The following is a 16,175-nucleotide window of genomic DNA, read 5'->3' as shown; positions in this document are numbered from 1 at the left end:
CGTAATACCAACGGGGCTACCATCACGTGCCAAGACAACTAAGGTACGCAGCGATTCTTTCGCTACAACATCTTACCGAGGATTTCACGAATTTCCTCTTTCAGGCCAGCAAAGCATATAGGAATAACTTCCGCGCTGTTGTGTCACTCCAAGTCCAAAGTCTTGAAGAGGCACAAAGAAGGGAGGGGGGCGGGCATGGCCTTAAGAAGTTAAAACAAGTCCCAAAACCGGGACTGCTAAGGGCCAACCGCATCTTGAACAGACCAATAGCGGCCTCGTCCACCCACCCATCATCCACTGACATCCCGTCAGTTTTCGGGGCCCAGACATGCAGAATGGCACCTGTTCCACTCCCCATCTGTCTCGGTCCCAAGTTTTTGTTTCTGCCGTATCTCGGGCGGGAGACTGCCGAACCTTCTTTTTCTTTGATGGATAGGGTAGCAAGTCCGCTGAAATCCGTGAAGTCCGGGTGGGAGGGTGCTGACTGTGCCTCCCCACGCTATGCCTCGGGGGGGTTCAAGGGTCGACCCGCAAGTGAATAGCACTTGTGTATATGCAAGTGACTCGGGGGCGGGGAGGAACGCTACGTAAAATCCTTCCCGAACTTTGGCAACTTGTGCTATCGTTCTTGTGCCCCTGTGATATCAACCTCCAATGTGATGGCCTACCTACTGTGAGATGAACTCATGTCTGCATGTCATCGGGAATGTCATCTCGATCTCCCAACATGTCACAAAGTTCCATGATTTGGTGTATCACAGAACCATCTCTCCCCAGCTGAGGCAGATCCTTCAAGCAAGAACAGCCAGAAAAGACAGAAGTATCGCGGCTGTCCGGTAGTTCTGGCGATTAGTACTACAACCTTACACCAGAAATTAGACGCCAACAGGGTGTCACAAGCTGACAGGCGGCAGTGTTAATTTGTGCCACCATTACATCGCTTGGGAAAAGAAGATGCAGATCTGCATGTTAACTTTGCTGACCTTGCGTCTCTTGGGACTAAAGCAACGCTTTTCCCACACACCACCAGCAGCTTTCTGACTAGAACTATCGTCTTGTTGGTGGTGTTTGGCTCTTGGCCTTGCGGTCTGACTTGGCCCTACCAGGACTTGGCTACCAATCTGGTCCACCGTTGCTGCTTGATGTACACCAGGGGCCGCGATTCCTCTTTTTTCTTTGCAGGTCCTGTGTAACCAACCTCCTACACCCTACTGCTGCAATGGGATCCCCGGGATCCTGGTAATCGTCGACCCCTCCCCTGTCATGCCCCAGAAATCTCAGTGGCACATCTGCCGTTCTTGACCACCATGAGGCACGTACAACTTCACTTGGTGTAGCACTGAAGCACGCAAAACATAAATCCTTCCCGTTGGTACCAGGACACAGATAACTCCGGGGTCCCAGTGTTCATCTTCCAGGTTAACCTTTCTTGTTGTCAAAGCTTTTCCCTCTTAATTCTCCGCATTCATCCTCCACAGATCCTACTCTTAGGTTCTGACGCAATTTATCCACCTCACCCCAGCAATCGTTTGAGATGCCAGTGAATGGCAAAGGATTTGCTTCCCATCCTTGACCGCTACATTTGAGCACTGCCCTACAAGATCGCCAAGATGGTCCAACTGGACAACTTCAGCACGGAGCAAAAACAACAGTACATCCTCGCCACCGTGGTCATCGGCCTGATCCTATCAACTGGGTCACATGTAGCGAGAATATACGCGCGGCTAAAGATCATAAAGGAGTTACGAAGGGAAGACTGGTGCATGACGGGTGGTCTAATACTGAGCTATGGAACAGTGGCATGTTTGCTCTACGGTACGACATCCTCTTTCCACATACTTGAATTAGGTATCCTTTAATCACACTCTGGGACTAACAAAAACAACAGGTCTACCCAACCAAGGCGTCCCAATCCCTGTCCTCGGGAAAGAACGCTTCAAAGAATTCCTCCTCATGATCTGGATCATCCAGAAACTCCAACCCCCAACCCTCTTCCTCATCAAACTCTCTTTCATCATCTTCCACATGACAATCTTCCAAGGCGCCACCTTCCGGCGCATCTCCTGGATCGTCGCCATCCTCACAGGCTGCTGGGCAGTCGCCAACGTTTTGGGCACAACCCTCCAGTGCAAACCCCCTTCCTTCTTCTGGGACAAGGACCAAACCGGCTCCTGCCTCCAAGACCCAGTCCACAGGATGGGTGTCCCCAACGCAATCATCAGCTCGCTAGGGGACGTCATCATTTTCGTGATGCCCATCCCGCCGTTGATGAAACTTCGGGTGCCGAGGAGGACAAAAATCGGCTTAGTGGGGGTCTTTAGTCTCGGTATTTTGTACGTCGTTCCCCCTCCCTTTCCACCACCACTACTCCCAGGAAACTAACCAAACCAGCGTCCTCGTAGCCAGCTTCTTCCGCTGGATAGCTCTCATCGGCTCCGACAGGGACATCTTCAACTCGTCCCAGGTCCAAACCGGCGTGTGGACCTACCTCGAAATGTCGGTCGGCATCACCTGCGGGAATCTCCCCTTCTTGGCTCCCCTGCTGGGGTGTGTCGGGCCGACGAGGAAGTCGCATATGCCTGCTTTGTCGACGAGGGAAGAATACTATGCTAGGAATCTGAAGGTTGATCCACTTGCTAGTGGGACGTCGCAGAATACCACCAGTACTATCACCAGAGGGCAGAAGCCGCTGCCGATGGTGCCGGGTCAGCACCGGCAGAAGAGGGAGGGGTTCACGAGGTTGTATGATAGGGGCGGACAGGGGAGGGATGGGAGCTTGAGGACGCTGCCGAGTGAGTTTGATATGGAGATGCAGGCTATTGATGCGATGGGGTTGGAGAGGGAGTCTGGGGAGGAGTTGGTGGGTGATAGGCAGGGGGAGAGGGGGAGGGGGAAGGGGGATGGGGGGTTTTCTTGAACCGAAAGTGGGAGAGAGGTGTCTAATAGGCTTTTGTTTCTTTCTTTCGTGTGTTATGATATCCTGGGGCTGGGGGGCGATGGTTGTACACCACGGGTTTTGTGTATGTATGACGAGGACATGCAGCATGTATCAAGTAATGTTAAACACGGTATTTACTCTTTGATGTAAAAGTCCAGGAATGGAAACGTTTTATTTCGAGTCTCGGAGTTGGTGTTGAATCCGAGGAAAAGACATACTTTTTTGCCCAGCCCCTAGCAAGCGCCGTCCTTGGCACCAGGACCGCTGTAGTTCTGACACGGGGTCTTGGCATCAGTGCAGACATTCACCAAGGTGGCCTTGTCACCGTTGGCCTTAGTGATGCCGACAACCTCGCCACCCTTGCGGGCGGTGACACCCTCGACGTAGACTTCGCGGGCGCACTTCTGGCACTGCGAGGCTGTTAGTACACGTCTCGCAAACCATGCCGAATCGGGTTAACCTACTGTTCCGCACGAGCGATAGACCTTGCCGTAGTTCTCGGCATAGAAGTTGATGATCTACCGAGGATGTTAGAGTTGGACGTTCCATGAGGGGTGCTTCGAGGAACACTCACGTTGACACGGCCGCAGCCGTTGTGCTGGATCACCTTGTCAGAGGCGTGGTAGGCACCACCACCAATAATGTTGGTGACATCTCCCGGACGGTCGTCCTTCTGTAATTGGGGTTAGATCGGACCATAGAAATCTGGCGGTCGGAGACCGGTCCACTTACGATGGAGATGGCATCCTCGCAGACGTCCTCGAACCAGATGAACTCGAGGTTGCAGCCGCCACCCTTGCAGTAGACACCCTCACCGACGGTCTTACCGATGATGACGTTGCGGAGAGTACCACCACGCTCAACAACGAAAGCGGTGTCCTTCTCACCACCTTCACTCTGGCCATTACAGCTGCTGGGGTTTCTGTCAAACTTGCGCCAGCCACCGTCGTAGACCTGACCAGCCTTGACGTAGATGGGCGCAGTCAGAGCCACATTCCCAGTGGCCTTGGGAAGGCCGCCGGTGTAGCCCAGGCAGGCCAATGCCGTAGGGGCAGCGGCGAGAAGGGTGAGAGCGATCTGTCCGGCGTTGGAGAACATTTTGGGCGGTTTGCTGTCGATGAATGATTGACCGACCACAATCTCGAAACATATGGGCTGTTGACAGTTGCTTTATAGATCAGACGAAACCTATCATTCAACTTGATTCTCGCAAGCATACCTACCTTACGGAACAACCCGTTCTACCTTTCCCCGTAAACTCCATGTCATACGAGCCATATCTCGGTCAGAAAAGGACTAGAGTCTGCATACAGTTAGGTGCAGGTATTGGCACCCGGCGATGCTCCCTGTTCCGATCCACGGAAGGACGGAGGTCCTCCATACGCTCAGAGAACCCCGGGATAATTGTGAACAGGAGATCCACGGTGTTTCGTATTTTCCTGCCATGTGTCACGACGAGACCGTTAAGATGGAGACCATCTCGGCCTCGTCCAAGAATGAGGAGTGGGCCGAGATGCGGCCCTGCTTCCTTGATGAAGCTGTCACCGACATGGCTTGGCCAAGTGTCGACGTCAAGCTGCACCCCGGATTTGATTTCTCCGCCTGGGTTGGCGTCGGGAGTTGAGAGCCACTGAGCTTCCTAGCTCCTAATCCGGAAAGTCCTCCGCTACCGAAGATCAACTAGGCCGACAGTGAGAGCGTACCGAGGTGTAGGATTAGTTGAGAATATTCACTTTTCAAATTCTTGTGAACGTCCAACCCCACCGGAAGGCCGCTTTTAGCTTGGTGGAAAAAAATGCTACCAAGTCTTCGACTACCTAGTTCGATGGTATCAACAACGCCGCCGTCAATGTCTGTGCAAACTTACCATTCATCTACCCTGCACCATGATCCTCGCGAACCGGAGCATCTCAAACCATGGACTCGGGGCCGTTCTCCGCATGGCACCCCCGCAGGTGGGCCCCGTGCTGTCTCAGTTGGATGGATTTTATCCACCAAACAAATGCCACTCCAGCCACCCTCTCTCCCCACATCCTCCGTTGCATTCCCGTGAAACAGTCTCCTTAAATTTATAATACGGCATCGTCCTCTTGTACTCCAGCTTTTCTCTTCTTAATCCAACATTGATGGCAGTGAAAACCAGTTTCAAAGATCACGTGAGCCAAGCTACCCCTGAATCCCTTGACGCATCACCGCTAGTGGCGTCCGGAGCTCAACCTCTCTCTTTCTTTGTTAAGTTCACATTCTGAAGACTGTGTCTCTTCTCAAAAGCCACCTCGGTGATTGCGGGAACCACGAAAACTGCTGAGACAGATCTTCACGGCGAGAGTGTTGTCGCCCTCCACCTCCGGGGCTTGTCTCTGCCGCGTGGGGTAGGTAGCTGTGTTCCAGGTTGTTATCTAAAAGTTACACAAAAGACGGGAAAATGTGGCGTTAGTCCTCAGCTCGTACGTCGCCCAACCAGGTGAAGCTTTACTATCCCATGATCTGTGGCGCATAAGCGGTCAATATATCATTCAAACATTGATCCTTCACCATCAACATGATGAACCATGGTCCCTCTCTACTGCTGGTGAAAAGTCCTCGGTGTGAATGTGACATTTCACCCTACCCCTCTTGCCAAAACGCACCGAGAATCAATAAACAGTGCGCCAGGCAAGCCACGGCAGGTAGCATTGGTCATGAGCGGGAGTCAACCGCATAGTGGCTGCATAATGTAGCATTCATTAACTCAGCCCTACGCATGCCCTCCACCAGTACCGGGCACTTTAACGATCTAGACTCCTCCTCTTCTGCATGTCTAGCCGTGAAATGTTTCGTTCCAGCTGGACTTTGGCAGCATCTTGGCTTCTGTTTGGCTGCCGCTAGAGCAGAGTGTCGGTACAGGGCTGAGTTACGCAAGCCATTGCGATAAAAGACGAAACGCAGATCCCAAGAAACGACGAATGATCGTGGAGGTGACGGTCGAGAGACATGGCTGCCTTGGCCTTCCTGTCCGCGGCGACATCCGTGGTGTCTTTGCGGAATTCGGTCAGAGGAGATGACGCGGTGGATAAATAGCTGGGTCGGTGTGTCGTTGAAAGGCTCCATCTTCTACATCCTGTGTTCAAAGATTTGACTTCACCCTTCAGATCTGATCAGAAACAATAACGAACCTAGCACCTACCATACCTATCTCACGTTCCACAAGACCAAAAAATGTCAACCTCCAACGAACCCCAAATCGTCCCCGGCCAATGGATCGTCACCCTTCGCCCCTACGCCACCTCGGCCATCAAATCCACCCACGTCTCCCTCCTCCACAATCTCACTGACGACACCTCCTCCCCCGTCAACGTCTCCATCAACTCCGAGTTCGACCTCCCCGAAATCAGGGGGTACACCGCCTCCTTCGACGAAGCTACCAAAGCCGAGCTCGAAGCCCTCCCCGAAGTAGCCGACATCGAACCCGTCCAAATCTTCAAGCACTGCGCCGCCGTCACCCAATCCAACGCCCCCTGGGGCCTCGCCCGCATCTCCACCCGCTCTAAGCTTCCCCCCGCCGGTCCCTACACCTACAAGTACACCAACACCGGCGAAGGCGCCATCGCCTACGTCATCGACACCGGCATCAACGACGCCCACGTCGACTTTGAGGGGCGCGCTTCAAAGGGCCCAAAGTTTGTCACTGTTGCTGCTGGGGTGGAGGTTAGCGATGAGGATTTGAACGGGCATGGCACGCACGTTGCGGGGACGATTGCGGGGAAGACGTATGGGGTTGCTAAGAAGGCACAGGTGATTGGGATCAAGGTGTTTGATGACTCGCCTGAGCCGGGGGCGCAGACGGGTGATATTATTAATGCGTTGGATTATGTGGTCAAAGAGTTCAAGGAGCATGGGAAGCCGAGTGTGGTGAACTTGAGTCTGGGTGGCGGTGCGTCCCCTGCGATGGACAAGGCGGTTGCGAGCGCGGTCAGGAGCGGTGTCACTGTGGTTGTGGCGGCTGGTAACGAGGCAGTGAGCTCTTTCCTATGAGATCTATGTTTGGGAGGAAGGATTGCTAATACATGGACAGAGACAGGCCACCACCAGCTCTCCGGCTAGAGAGCCTCTCGCTATCACTGTTGGTGCGAGCGATGTTGGTGACAAGGTATGGCAAACCACCGTGAGTGTCGAGCCACTCCAACATGCTAACGCATTCGTCATCTAGGCCGCCAACTTCTCCAATTACGGCAAGATGGTCGACATCTTTGCCCCCGGAGTCCAAATCCTATCCACCTGGATCGGGGGCACCGAAGCTACCAACACCATCAGCGGCACCTCAATGGGTATGTCCCCAACCGACCTGAAATCTCTACGTCGACCTACGTCGCTAACACGCTCGTGAAAAGCATCCCCTCATGTGGCTGGCGCAGTTGCCCAGATAATCGGCGCCGAGCCCACGGAACCTCTTTTTGTGGTTCCCAAGCTCCTCCAGTGGGCCGAGAAGAATGACCTCAGCGGTCTCAAGGAGCGGACAATCAATGCCCTTTTGCAGATTTCTGACGCTTGAAAGTTTGTAATAGAAACTGAAGTGGCAGAGTGGCTGGTGGAGATAGACGTCAGTGTTGGGTGCGGGGGGGAAGCGGAGAGAGTCGTAGCCGAGGCCTTGGCTGAGCTATGTCAAGATGTTTTTGTGGCAAAGATCAGAGGAAAGATTGCTCCGTATGATGAGGATCTCAAAATTGTAACCTGGAAGTCTGGTGCTTATTTTTATGTAGAGCAGTTTTGAATCTGATGATTGCTCTCACACGAAAGAAGGAGGTAAATCAGGTGATGCTGCTTGCTCGTGAGACGTTCACTTTTGTTGTTTCGGGCTCCACGGAGAATTTCCTCCGTGTTTGCTCCCGCACAAATCAAGCGACAAAGCGCCTATTTCTCGCTCAATTCCTCGGCTGTGGCACGATCAACACGCGCTTCTCCTTTTCTTATTCACTCCAGTTCCTCCGTAGACCGGAGATGTTTTCGAAGGCGGGGCGTACCAGCCCTATCTAGGGCAAGCTTCAACACAAGTGCTACGACATATCGCAGTCTAGATGGCGTTCTGACATCGACTACGGATAGATTTCGTCGATCCAGGGTCCACTTCCCGTGTTCCTTCCCGTCAGACAAGAGGACAATCTGGGGGAGGCTTGTCGTAGTTGCTTCAACGGGGTTAGCGCACTCCACAGTGCTGACGCCGTGACGGTTACAATATCGAATGGGGATGGCGAACTGTCAGGAACAAAACAACGAGAGATCCGCCGTCAATGATCTTGACCCGCCTGATACACAGAAGCGTATGTCTATATGCGCCGATAATTAAGGGTATACGTGCTGTTCCGATCCCGCCACCAGCCACTGTCAAGGTTTGGCGAGCAGCTTGGCGAGCACCTTGACCGACGCTTTGATGGACAACTTGACAGGCTTCGAAGCACATGGAGAGAGCTACAACAGGCAACTGCAAACGAATATGTGTTCTCGATAGGTATCAGTGAAACTTCTTTTGTGTGAACTGGGTGTACGGCGCAAGCTTCTTGGTCTACTACGATCTAGATCTCAACGGCAACGCCAATGACCAAATCGCTGACCGCGAGCCATTCCATTTTTGACGTTCCTGCATATAGCCGAGAGCCTCAACGTGAGAAGCCCACAATTCCCCGGGAAATATAAGGTAGACAAGCGACAGTACGACGGTAGCCAAGACCATGCTCCCGGAGGCTCTCCGCCACCCCTCCGCACCATTCGATGGCCTCCGGTTACCCGGTTTGACCGTGCGATTCAGGAGCATAGATCTGAGCAGCAGTCACTTATATCGTGAAATTGACTTCAGATCAAGCCAGTGCTTTGTAGTAGATGCCTTGTAGATAGCTGAAATATCCATACGAGTAGGTAACTCTGACACTTCCAACATCAAAGTTCTCGATCAGTTCAGGAGACGCACTCGAATCTGGAGAGGGGTCCAGGTCGCCCGATTAGACCCTCTGTAGGCATGATCTCAACCACTATGCAGATCCTGCAGTTCGGTGCAACCCCAAAAGTGAGGCTCTAGCTGAACAGAGACAGCTTGCACCCTCAACGTTACAACGGCTACACAGCTACCCGCCCGCCTCAACCATTGGCCACCCACTCCCATCGAATCATCTCACACAACATGCACCTGTAGCAGGTATTACTGGTGACAACAGCATCCAAAAACACATCATGAGCTCCACAGATCGACTACACCGAGGAGTAAGACGGAAAGACTCGAGACCGTTTGCTTGTGAAGGATCATCTCGAGATTTTGTCTATAAAAGAGAGCCATCATCACGACATTGAGACACCTTTTCTCATCATCCTCACCATCAAGCCTTCAGACAAGCCATCTACTCAAGACAAATCTTCACTTTCCAACCAACCAACCAAAACCATCAAAATGCAGCTCTCCACCCTCCTCGTCGCCGCCCTCGCTGGCACCTCCTCCGCCTACACCCTCTCCGTCTACAGCGCCGACAACTACCAGGGCACCCAGAAGAGCTACTCTTCCGCCGGCTCCCGCAGCGTCGGCTTCACTGTCAAGTCCTGGATCTGGGAGTCCCAGCTCGGTGATGGCTGCTGGTGAGACGAACCCCCTCCAACAAGACCAGCTCAGCTTCCCTTGTGCTAACACAAATGATGCCACAGCGTGAACTTCTGCAAGGGCTCCACCTCTCAGGGCCGCTACTGCGGCAGCGCCCGCAAGGCCGTCTCCTCTGCTGGTGTCAACAAGGTCGTCACTGGCTGCGGCAACGCTGTTCTCAACTGCTAAATGCAGTTGCATGTGAGAATGAAGGAAGGATGTGATAGGCCAAATGTACTGCAGATGGAAGATATAGAGGAGGATCTTAGCTATCACCTTGTCGACTGTGGGATAAATTGAATATCTTGATGTTCAACTTTTGCTCTCTTTTTGTGACATTGAGGTTCCTGCACAGATGTGATGTGGTGTTATGAAAGTTTGAGATCCAGTCCCGCGAGGTGAATCCTTATCACTTGTCCTTGGTGCCGGATTGAAAGCTTGCCAACAGCCTTGCCCACAAAAGTATGAAAACCACGTGAGATAACTAGGTGTTGTACAGATCCGGTACCCATCTAGCTTGACATTATGATTTCCACGGAACCTTTTCCATACCATATTGATGTTAGAGTGCACCACAGTTTATGCAATCTGGACTATGCATTTCACAAGATAATCACAAGTTGTCATGACAACCCGGACCGTTGGTTCACCAAACATTGACATTCGATTTGGCTATCTACACTCCCCAAGCTAGCAGTAAAGACTATCCCCTGACTCTAAAGCCGCCCCATTCTGTCTTCTCCTTACGCCCCAACGCAGACAGCAAATCCCAACCACAAGTTGGTGCAAGTAGAGTTGATCTCGGGATTCCAAGCATAAAACTGCGCAAGCGTGACCCCATAGCTGGCAGCAATAATCTCGCAAGTATCCCCGGTCTCAACAGTGTGGAACAACCAGCAGGTAGAAGGCAACCCGGGCATCTGAGGGGAGGTGTTGGTAGGGGTGCTGGTAGGGCCACCAGAGGTGGTGATGGTGCCGCCGTTCCCAGCGGTGCTGGTAACAGTAGCGGTTGTTGTGCCGCCATTCTCCTTGGTGCTCGTGACAGTGTTGGTTATTGTGCCGCCGTTGTCAGCGGTGCTGGTCACGGTGGCGGTGGTGGTGCCGCCGCTCGAGGAGACGCCGGTGCAGACAAAGTAGTTGAGCCAGAGGTTGGTGCAGCCCGCGTTGACTTCGGAGTTCCAGGAGAGGAACTGGGCGACCGAGATGCCGTTGGCGGCGGCGATGACGGCGCAGGTGTCGCCGCTTTGGACGTAGTGGTAGCGGTTGCAGTTGGGGGCGAGGCCGGGCATTTGAGGGGACTGGGCCGAGGCCAGGGTGGCGAGCCCGGTGAGGATGGCGGTGGAGAGAGTGAACTTCATCTTGAGGGTTGAAGAGAAAAAGATTTGAAGGTGGAAGCGTAGTTGATGATGCTGGTGAGGATGGAGGTGAGGATGCTGGTGAGGGTGAGGAGAGAATCCGGATGGTTGAGGGTCGATGGCCTCCCCTTTATACCTTTTTTTTCTCTCTGTCTCTATTCACGACGACAGTTGATGATATCTTCAGCCTTGTTCACATCTGTCCACGTCCGCCAAGGCGGATGCCGTGGCTCTTGCCCAGCAATATGCCGACGGGGATACAACGTGTAAGCGAAACGAACTATCGACACTTCTAAACCCACTTTCCAGGATCGTAGTGAGCATGGTAGCAGCTATCATTGGGCGCACTCGGCACCGTTCCTGTGCCGAGTCTCATGCTAGAAGTTTCTTGTACAATTTTGCGTGATGCCTAGCATGCAGGCTCGTGATAACCAAGCTTTTCATGTAGAGACAAGTATAGGACACATGCGTCCACGTCGCATCGCGACGACACTCTGCTGACATCCTCCGGTTCGCCTACACAACACGGGAAAGGCTCGTGTTGAGACGGCTCGTAGGGCTTACCTACACCTCCGGAATGCGACATGCAAACAGGTTTCTTGCATAACCGAACAGATCCCCTATTCAGCTTCAACCTTTGCAACTCACCGCCGTCAATGTTAATGGACTCGGAGATACGGATCTGTGAAGCCTTGACAAATTGATTGAGGCTAGCTGCGCGGGGGCCAAACTGCTCGCGATCCAAAAGTCATATTGGCTCCATTGTATGCAAGCCGACAAAGGCCGTGACGGGGTAGCGTAACTCTCACGCCGATTAACGGACCTTACCGGACAATCCATGAAGCCACGGTTGAGTCAAATCAAGGCCAAAACAAACACGTCGGCGTACGCCAAGTAGATAGTATCTTAGGCAACCCGTTTTCAAGTGTTGGCGAGCTGGTCGCATCTCCAAACGTCCTCAGTGTCCAGGTCGGTTAGCGAACAGGCGGGGGTTGGGACAGTGAAAGTGGTCACTGGCGCGCAAAGTGAGGCAAAGGTGGTGAGAAAAGTGATGATGGTGAAATTTAACAGAGAGTGAAAAGAAAACTACAAAGTGTGTGATATACGCAACAAAACCCCAATCCAGAGCAACCAACATGTGGACCCGACAGAAAAGGTGGGACCAAGTGAACTGGGAGCAATCACACGGAGACTGTGATGTCAAGGTTCCATGCGTCATCATGCTGGTCTTTTGGCTGAGGAACATGCTCTAGCAAGCTTTCTTCTCATGAGGCATGTTGTAGGGAGACGCGAGTCATCCGGCCACCTATATTCTAGCTTGACTGAAAGAAAGAATAGCGCTCTCATTTATTGTAAAGTTTTAGCTCGTAGTTAAGGCCTAGGAAAATACCAATTCAGAGGGAGGGCGGTTGCCTGCTGTGCTTGAGGTTCGACCGATATCGTATACACTCAGGTATTACTCAAGATGAGCCGTTTCACTAGTCCCTGTGCCCATGATATACTGTTGTTTCGTGCGAATACGTGGTGATTGTTTTCATCTGCTGCTCCTTTTCTAGAGGGGAAAGGTTAAATAGGTATATAAGAAATGACTGTTGACAAACGCAGGTCTTCGATCCCATATTCATGCTGACTGGTGGTTCTCTTAATTGGTGAAGCTTTTCTTCCATCCGGTAAAAGTCATGCATCTCTTCTTATCATCACCACACCAACTCTTCTCCTCCATCTCGGTCATATCTATAAGCGCATATTGTACAGGTAGGGCTCTTGGGGATTTCTTGTGATGTCATGTCAGTATTCCTCGGAGGACAACTGTAATATTTCAAGCAGGTTGCTCCTAGGGCTTCTGCCCTGTGGACCACAGGTTAGCTGTTGATATGGATAGATTTCTGCTCTCCGGAGCCGATTTTCCAGTGCCGTACAATACCATCACTTTTCTCACAGTTCTGCTGGCACGCTTCACAACAACTCAGATGACATCTATGGTTCACGATGATGGGTTAGGTATCCTGAGATGACAAGGATTCTCGGACCTCAGATGGACGCTAGCAGATCATCGAGCATATTTCGGGTTGCGGCTCAAAGGATGCGGCAGCATGGAGTACAGCTGAGGAAAGGGGGCCAATCAGACATGACCATATCAATGCGCAATTTCCACACAAATCCAAACAGTTCAGACCATTGACAGCGCCAAGGAGATCTAGAATCATGGTAGGAACATTGAAAAGCAAAATGCCCCCGTTGCGGGCTGGCCGAAGGTTATTGTTGTCTTTTGCCACACTCACTTTAGTCACTCTTTTCGTCGCATCAGCATTATCGTAAACGATGAAGCAGGGACTTGCGTTCGTTTCGGCCTTTGGGTTACTTCAACTGGCATCTGCCGCCTGCTGCCGCACAAACAAATGCTTCAAGGCCGTTGCTGATCCCCTGGTTGATGGCCTACAGGATTGCTCATTGGCTCTCGAGATAGTAACAGTCACGCCCCAAGTCACCACTGTTACCGAGACTGTGACGGAAGTTCCGACCGAGTATGTCAGCGTGGTCGAGACAGATGCCACGACGGCAACAGTTTATTCGAATGTCGAGACCCAAACATTGCTCAACACCATCAGCATCACGGTGACTTGGACGACGACTCAGCGCTCCCTGGTCTACGTTACCCACGTATATAACACCGTTACAGTCTTGGTAACATCCACCACGACAGTCCTGCCGAGTGCTGCGACTCAAATCGTGGCGCGCGCCGCCGATACCGACCTGGCACCCACGAGTGGCACCCTGGCGCCATCCATGCCAAGCTATGCCTCAGCACATTGTCCATCATGGGAGAAGTATATTTCGGTCTGCAAGTGCGCAGGAGCCACCCAGGAGACTATTACCGTTTCACCCTCGGCCGCGACAGTGACCGTCACCTTCACCGACAGCGTGGCTGCCACAACGATCCCGATTCCTGTTACTCTTTCCACCACCACCACGGTCATCGACGAAGTAACTGCCACAGAATACAACACCCAGGCTGAAACGGCCTCGGTCACTGCCACCGCCGTGACTACGGTAACAGGGAACATCTTGGTCATAGGTTCAACAACCACCGTTACATCAACCATCACCTCCACCGTGGTCGCCCCAGCAGAAAGATGCAGTAATGTCGCCAACTTCAACGCCGTCGCGACTGATTCCGCCAACAGCCAGCGCTACCTCTTTTCCCGGCTGAACAACGGCATGGCCGGCTTGTACGGCAGTATGGATTGGGCATCAGCGCCAGTCGAACCTGTCATCGACGCCTACAAGATGTACAATTGGGTTTTGGACGAGGAGGGGTACCTGGCCACTCTTTACCTTGTTGGGCAGTCTACCTACAAGGTCAGTGCTTGGGTGAGCCCAGGGAGCGCTGCGTCTGTTCGGCTTCAGGCGAAGACGGGTGCCGAGTATAGTCCTGCCAATTATATCAGGGTGAAGGGGTGTGTTAGCACGGCGACTGGCGAGCTCACGCTTGATGTGGGCGGCAGGAAGAATATTTTGTTGTGTGGCAGCAATCAGGTGTTCCTGTCGAGTGGGGATGGGTCCGACACTGGGTTGAGCTGCACGAGGATGTATCCCAAGGCTATTACTGTGTAGTTTATGTGTCGGTTTATCTGTCGGGAAGGAAACAAAATATGTCTATAGTTATCTAGCAAAGTGCCTTGACTTGTGAATACTTAACAATAATCACATCCCTTCTGTCAACTCCACCAAGACACACACACACCCAAAACAGCAGTAAGATTCAAACTACCACCAACAACCAGCAGCATCATGCACCTATGGCACGTCATGAACGTTGACACTTTTCACCCTCGAAAGAGGGGTAAGAGCATGATATAACTCAACATTTCCCGTAAAAGCAGATCTTTGTTGACCTTGCCCGCCATTCTTCCTGGTTGACACCATAAACACCCCCCCCCCCAATCCACCACAATGGCAACAACCCCCAACCTCCACCAAACCCTCCACCTCACCCTCAAAACCTTCCTCCACGGCCCCATCGAAGGAACAATCCAGAAAAACCCCTCCCTCCTCTCTTCCGTGCTCTCCCCCGACTGCCTCCGCTACATCGCCCCCGCATCTTTCCTCGCCAGCATAGGCGCACCGCCAGACTTTTCCTTTGACGTGGCGACATGGGAGGCTCAATACGCGAGTGAATCCCGGTTCATCGGGACCAAATCGGTAGATATCACGCATTTGGTTGTCGACGCAGAGACAATGACTGGGGCCGCGAGGACGGTGTACGTTGACAATTTGCACCTGGCGAATGGGGAGAACGAGGAGGTAAAGCTGGATGTCTCATGGTTTGTGAAATTTAATGAAAACGGGGAGAAGATTACGGAGGTGACGGAGATTTTGGATGGGTTGGTTTTTGTGGAGGTGCATAGGAGGATTTGGGAGTTGAAGGAGGAGGGCAAGGGTAAGGCTGGTGCCTAGGAGGAATTGGGAGGGCTCTGGATGTTATTCTCACGGACAGATGCTGTGCTTTGACTGGCACTGATGAGGAGTTGATGATGTGCATTCAAGATGTTTGTTATTAGCTGTATTCAAGTTCCTGTCCATCTCGGCTTCAACCCCTCTTTGAACTTTTGTGAATATCTCCGTCACCGAATGCCAGCACGACGTTCTTGTACCTTATAGCCGTGTCTTTTTCGAACAAAAGTTCTCAAATACTCCGTAGGACTGAAATCTCCATGTTTTCCCCTTCCCCTGCCCACAGCCGCCTTGGCCTTGCTGCACCCATAAGCTCACCCCTGTAGTGGTGACGGATCACTCGATCCTCCTTCCAGACATATTCCTGCCTTCTCACAATGCACCCTCGTATCTGCACACCGCGCGTCCCTTGTGAGCAAATATCAACTACTTGACATGCATCTCTTTCAACGATACCACTTTTTTCTAGCCATCTGCCTTACAGAAACTTGGTAGGGTAAGATCCTTTTGGCTTGTATAGCACGCGGACAGATGCACCATCTTCAATTATCCAATCACCTCCCATGTTGTTTTGTTTCAGGCTCCCCAGTGTAAGCATGTTCGGGGTTTATACATTCGGCGGTATGATATGCTGTTCAGGGATCTTAGATGCAGCGAGATACTTGGCGATATGACTTCGTTGCTGGTTAGGTACCTAGGTAGGTGATATGATGTGATTCAAGGAAAGACGGAAGGGGGTTATTCTCGTCAAGTGAAGTACTATAAAGTCATCATTCCCTCCCGAATCAAAAGTAAACAGCATCCTCACCATCATCATCATCATCATCAT

The 16,175-nt window shown here is 52.2% G+C and overlaps 8 protein-coding genes across 8 annotated transcripts; 5 read left to right on the top strand and 3 right to left on the bottom strand.

The window, feature by feature from the left end:
- Positions 1–1,305: 1,305 nt before the first annotated feature.
- On the top strand, positions 1,306–2,917 carry QC761_401500 (uncharacterized protein; the record flags this gene model as incomplete). The annotated part of the gene is made up of 3 exons (XM_062878445.1): positions 1,306–1,815; positions 1,889–2,333; positions 2,392–2,917. The coding sequence occupies exons 1-3, from the start codon at positions 1,611–1,613 to the stop codon at positions 2,915–2,917; spliced, it is 1,176 nt and encodes a 391-aa protein (XP_062731880.1). The 5' UTR covers positions 1,306–1,610.
- Positions 2,918–3,171: 254 nt separating this feature from the next.
- QC761_401490 (uncharacterized protein) lies at positions 3,172–4,036 on the bottom strand (the record flags this gene model as incomplete). The annotated part of the gene is made up of 4 exons (XM_062878444.1): positions 3,172–3,348; positions 3,403–3,456; positions 3,513–3,611; positions 3,671–4,036. The coding sequence occupies 4 exons, from the start codon at positions 4,034–4,036 to the stop codon at positions 3,172–3,174; spliced, it is 696 nt and encodes a 231-aa protein (XP_062731879.1).
- Positions 4,037–4,387: 351 nt separating this feature from the next.
- Positions 4,388–4,858, bottom strand: QC761_0062270 (uncharacterized protein; the record flags this gene model as incomplete). The annotated part of the gene is made up of 2 exons (XM_062872592.1): positions 4,806–4,858; positions 4,388–4,584 (listed from the first exon to the last, which is right to left on the bottom strand). The coding sequence occupies exons 1-2, from the start codon at positions 4,810–4,812 to the stop codon at positions 4,388–4,390; spliced, it is 204 nt and encodes a 67-aa protein (XP_062731878.1). The 5' UTR covers positions 4,813–4,858.
- Positions 4,859–5,741: 883 nt separating this feature from the next.
- On the top strand, positions 5,742–7,713 carry QC761_401480 (uncharacterized protein). The gene is made up of 4 exons (XM_062878443.1): positions 5,742–6,934; positions 6,993–7,067; positions 7,128–7,245; positions 7,309–7,713. The coding sequence occupies exons 1-4, from the start codon at positions 6,137–6,139 to the stop codon at positions 7,467–7,469; spliced, it is 1,152 nt and encodes a 383-aa protein (XP_062731877.1). The 5' UTR covers positions 5,742–6,136; the 3' UTR covers positions 7,470–7,713.
- Positions 7,714–9,100: 1,387 nt separating this feature from the next.
- QC761_401470 (uncharacterized protein) lies at positions 9,101–9,872 on the top strand. The gene is made up of 2 exons (XM_062878442.1): positions 9,101–9,535; positions 9,602–9,872. The coding sequence occupies exons 1-2, from the start codon at positions 9,354–9,356 to the stop codon at positions 9,723–9,725; spliced, it is 306 nt and encodes a 101-aa protein (XP_062731876.1). The 5' UTR covers positions 9,101–9,353; the 3' UTR covers positions 9,726–9,872.
- Positions 9,873–10,279: 407 nt separating this feature from the next.
- QC761_401460 (uncharacterized protein) lies at positions 10,280–10,894 on the bottom strand (the record flags this gene model as incomplete). The annotated part of the gene is made up of 1 exon (XM_062878441.1): positions 10,280–10,894. The coding sequence occupies one exon, from the start codon at positions 10,892–10,894 to the stop codon at positions 10,280–10,282; it is 615 nt and encodes a 204-aa protein (XP_062731875.1).
- Positions 10,895–13,213: 2,319 nt separating this feature from the next.
- Positions 13,214–14,506, top strand: QC761_401450 (uncharacterized protein; the record flags this gene model as incomplete). The annotated part of the gene is made up of 1 exon (XM_062878440.1): positions 13,214–14,506. The coding sequence occupies one exon, from the start codon at positions 13,214–13,216 to the stop codon at positions 14,504–14,506; it is 1,293 nt and encodes a 430-aa protein (XP_062731874.1).
- A 339-nt stretch (positions 14,507–14,845) lies between these two features.
- On the top strand, positions 14,846–15,349 carry QC761_0062220 (uncharacterized protein; the record flags this gene model as incomplete). Its single annotated transcript, XM_062872591.1, has 1 exon — positions 14,846–15,349. The coding sequence occupies one exon, from the start codon at positions 14,846–14,848 to the stop codon at positions 15,347–15,349; it is 504 nt and encodes a 167-aa protein (XP_062731873.1).
- Positions 15,350–16,175: the final 826 nt, after the last annotated feature.

This window comes from Podospora bellae-mahoneyi, chromosome 4 (genome assembly GCF_035222275.1).
Source record: "Podospora bellae-mahoneyi strain CBS 112042 chromosome 4, whole genome shotgun sequence".
Classification (NCBI taxonomy): domain Eukaryota; kingdom Fungi; phylum Ascomycota; class Sordariomycetes; order Sordariales; family Podosporaceae; genus Podospora; species Podospora bellae-mahoneyi.
Note: the sequence above shows the minus strand (reverse complement) of the source record. Positions and strands in the feature narration are given on the sequence as shown.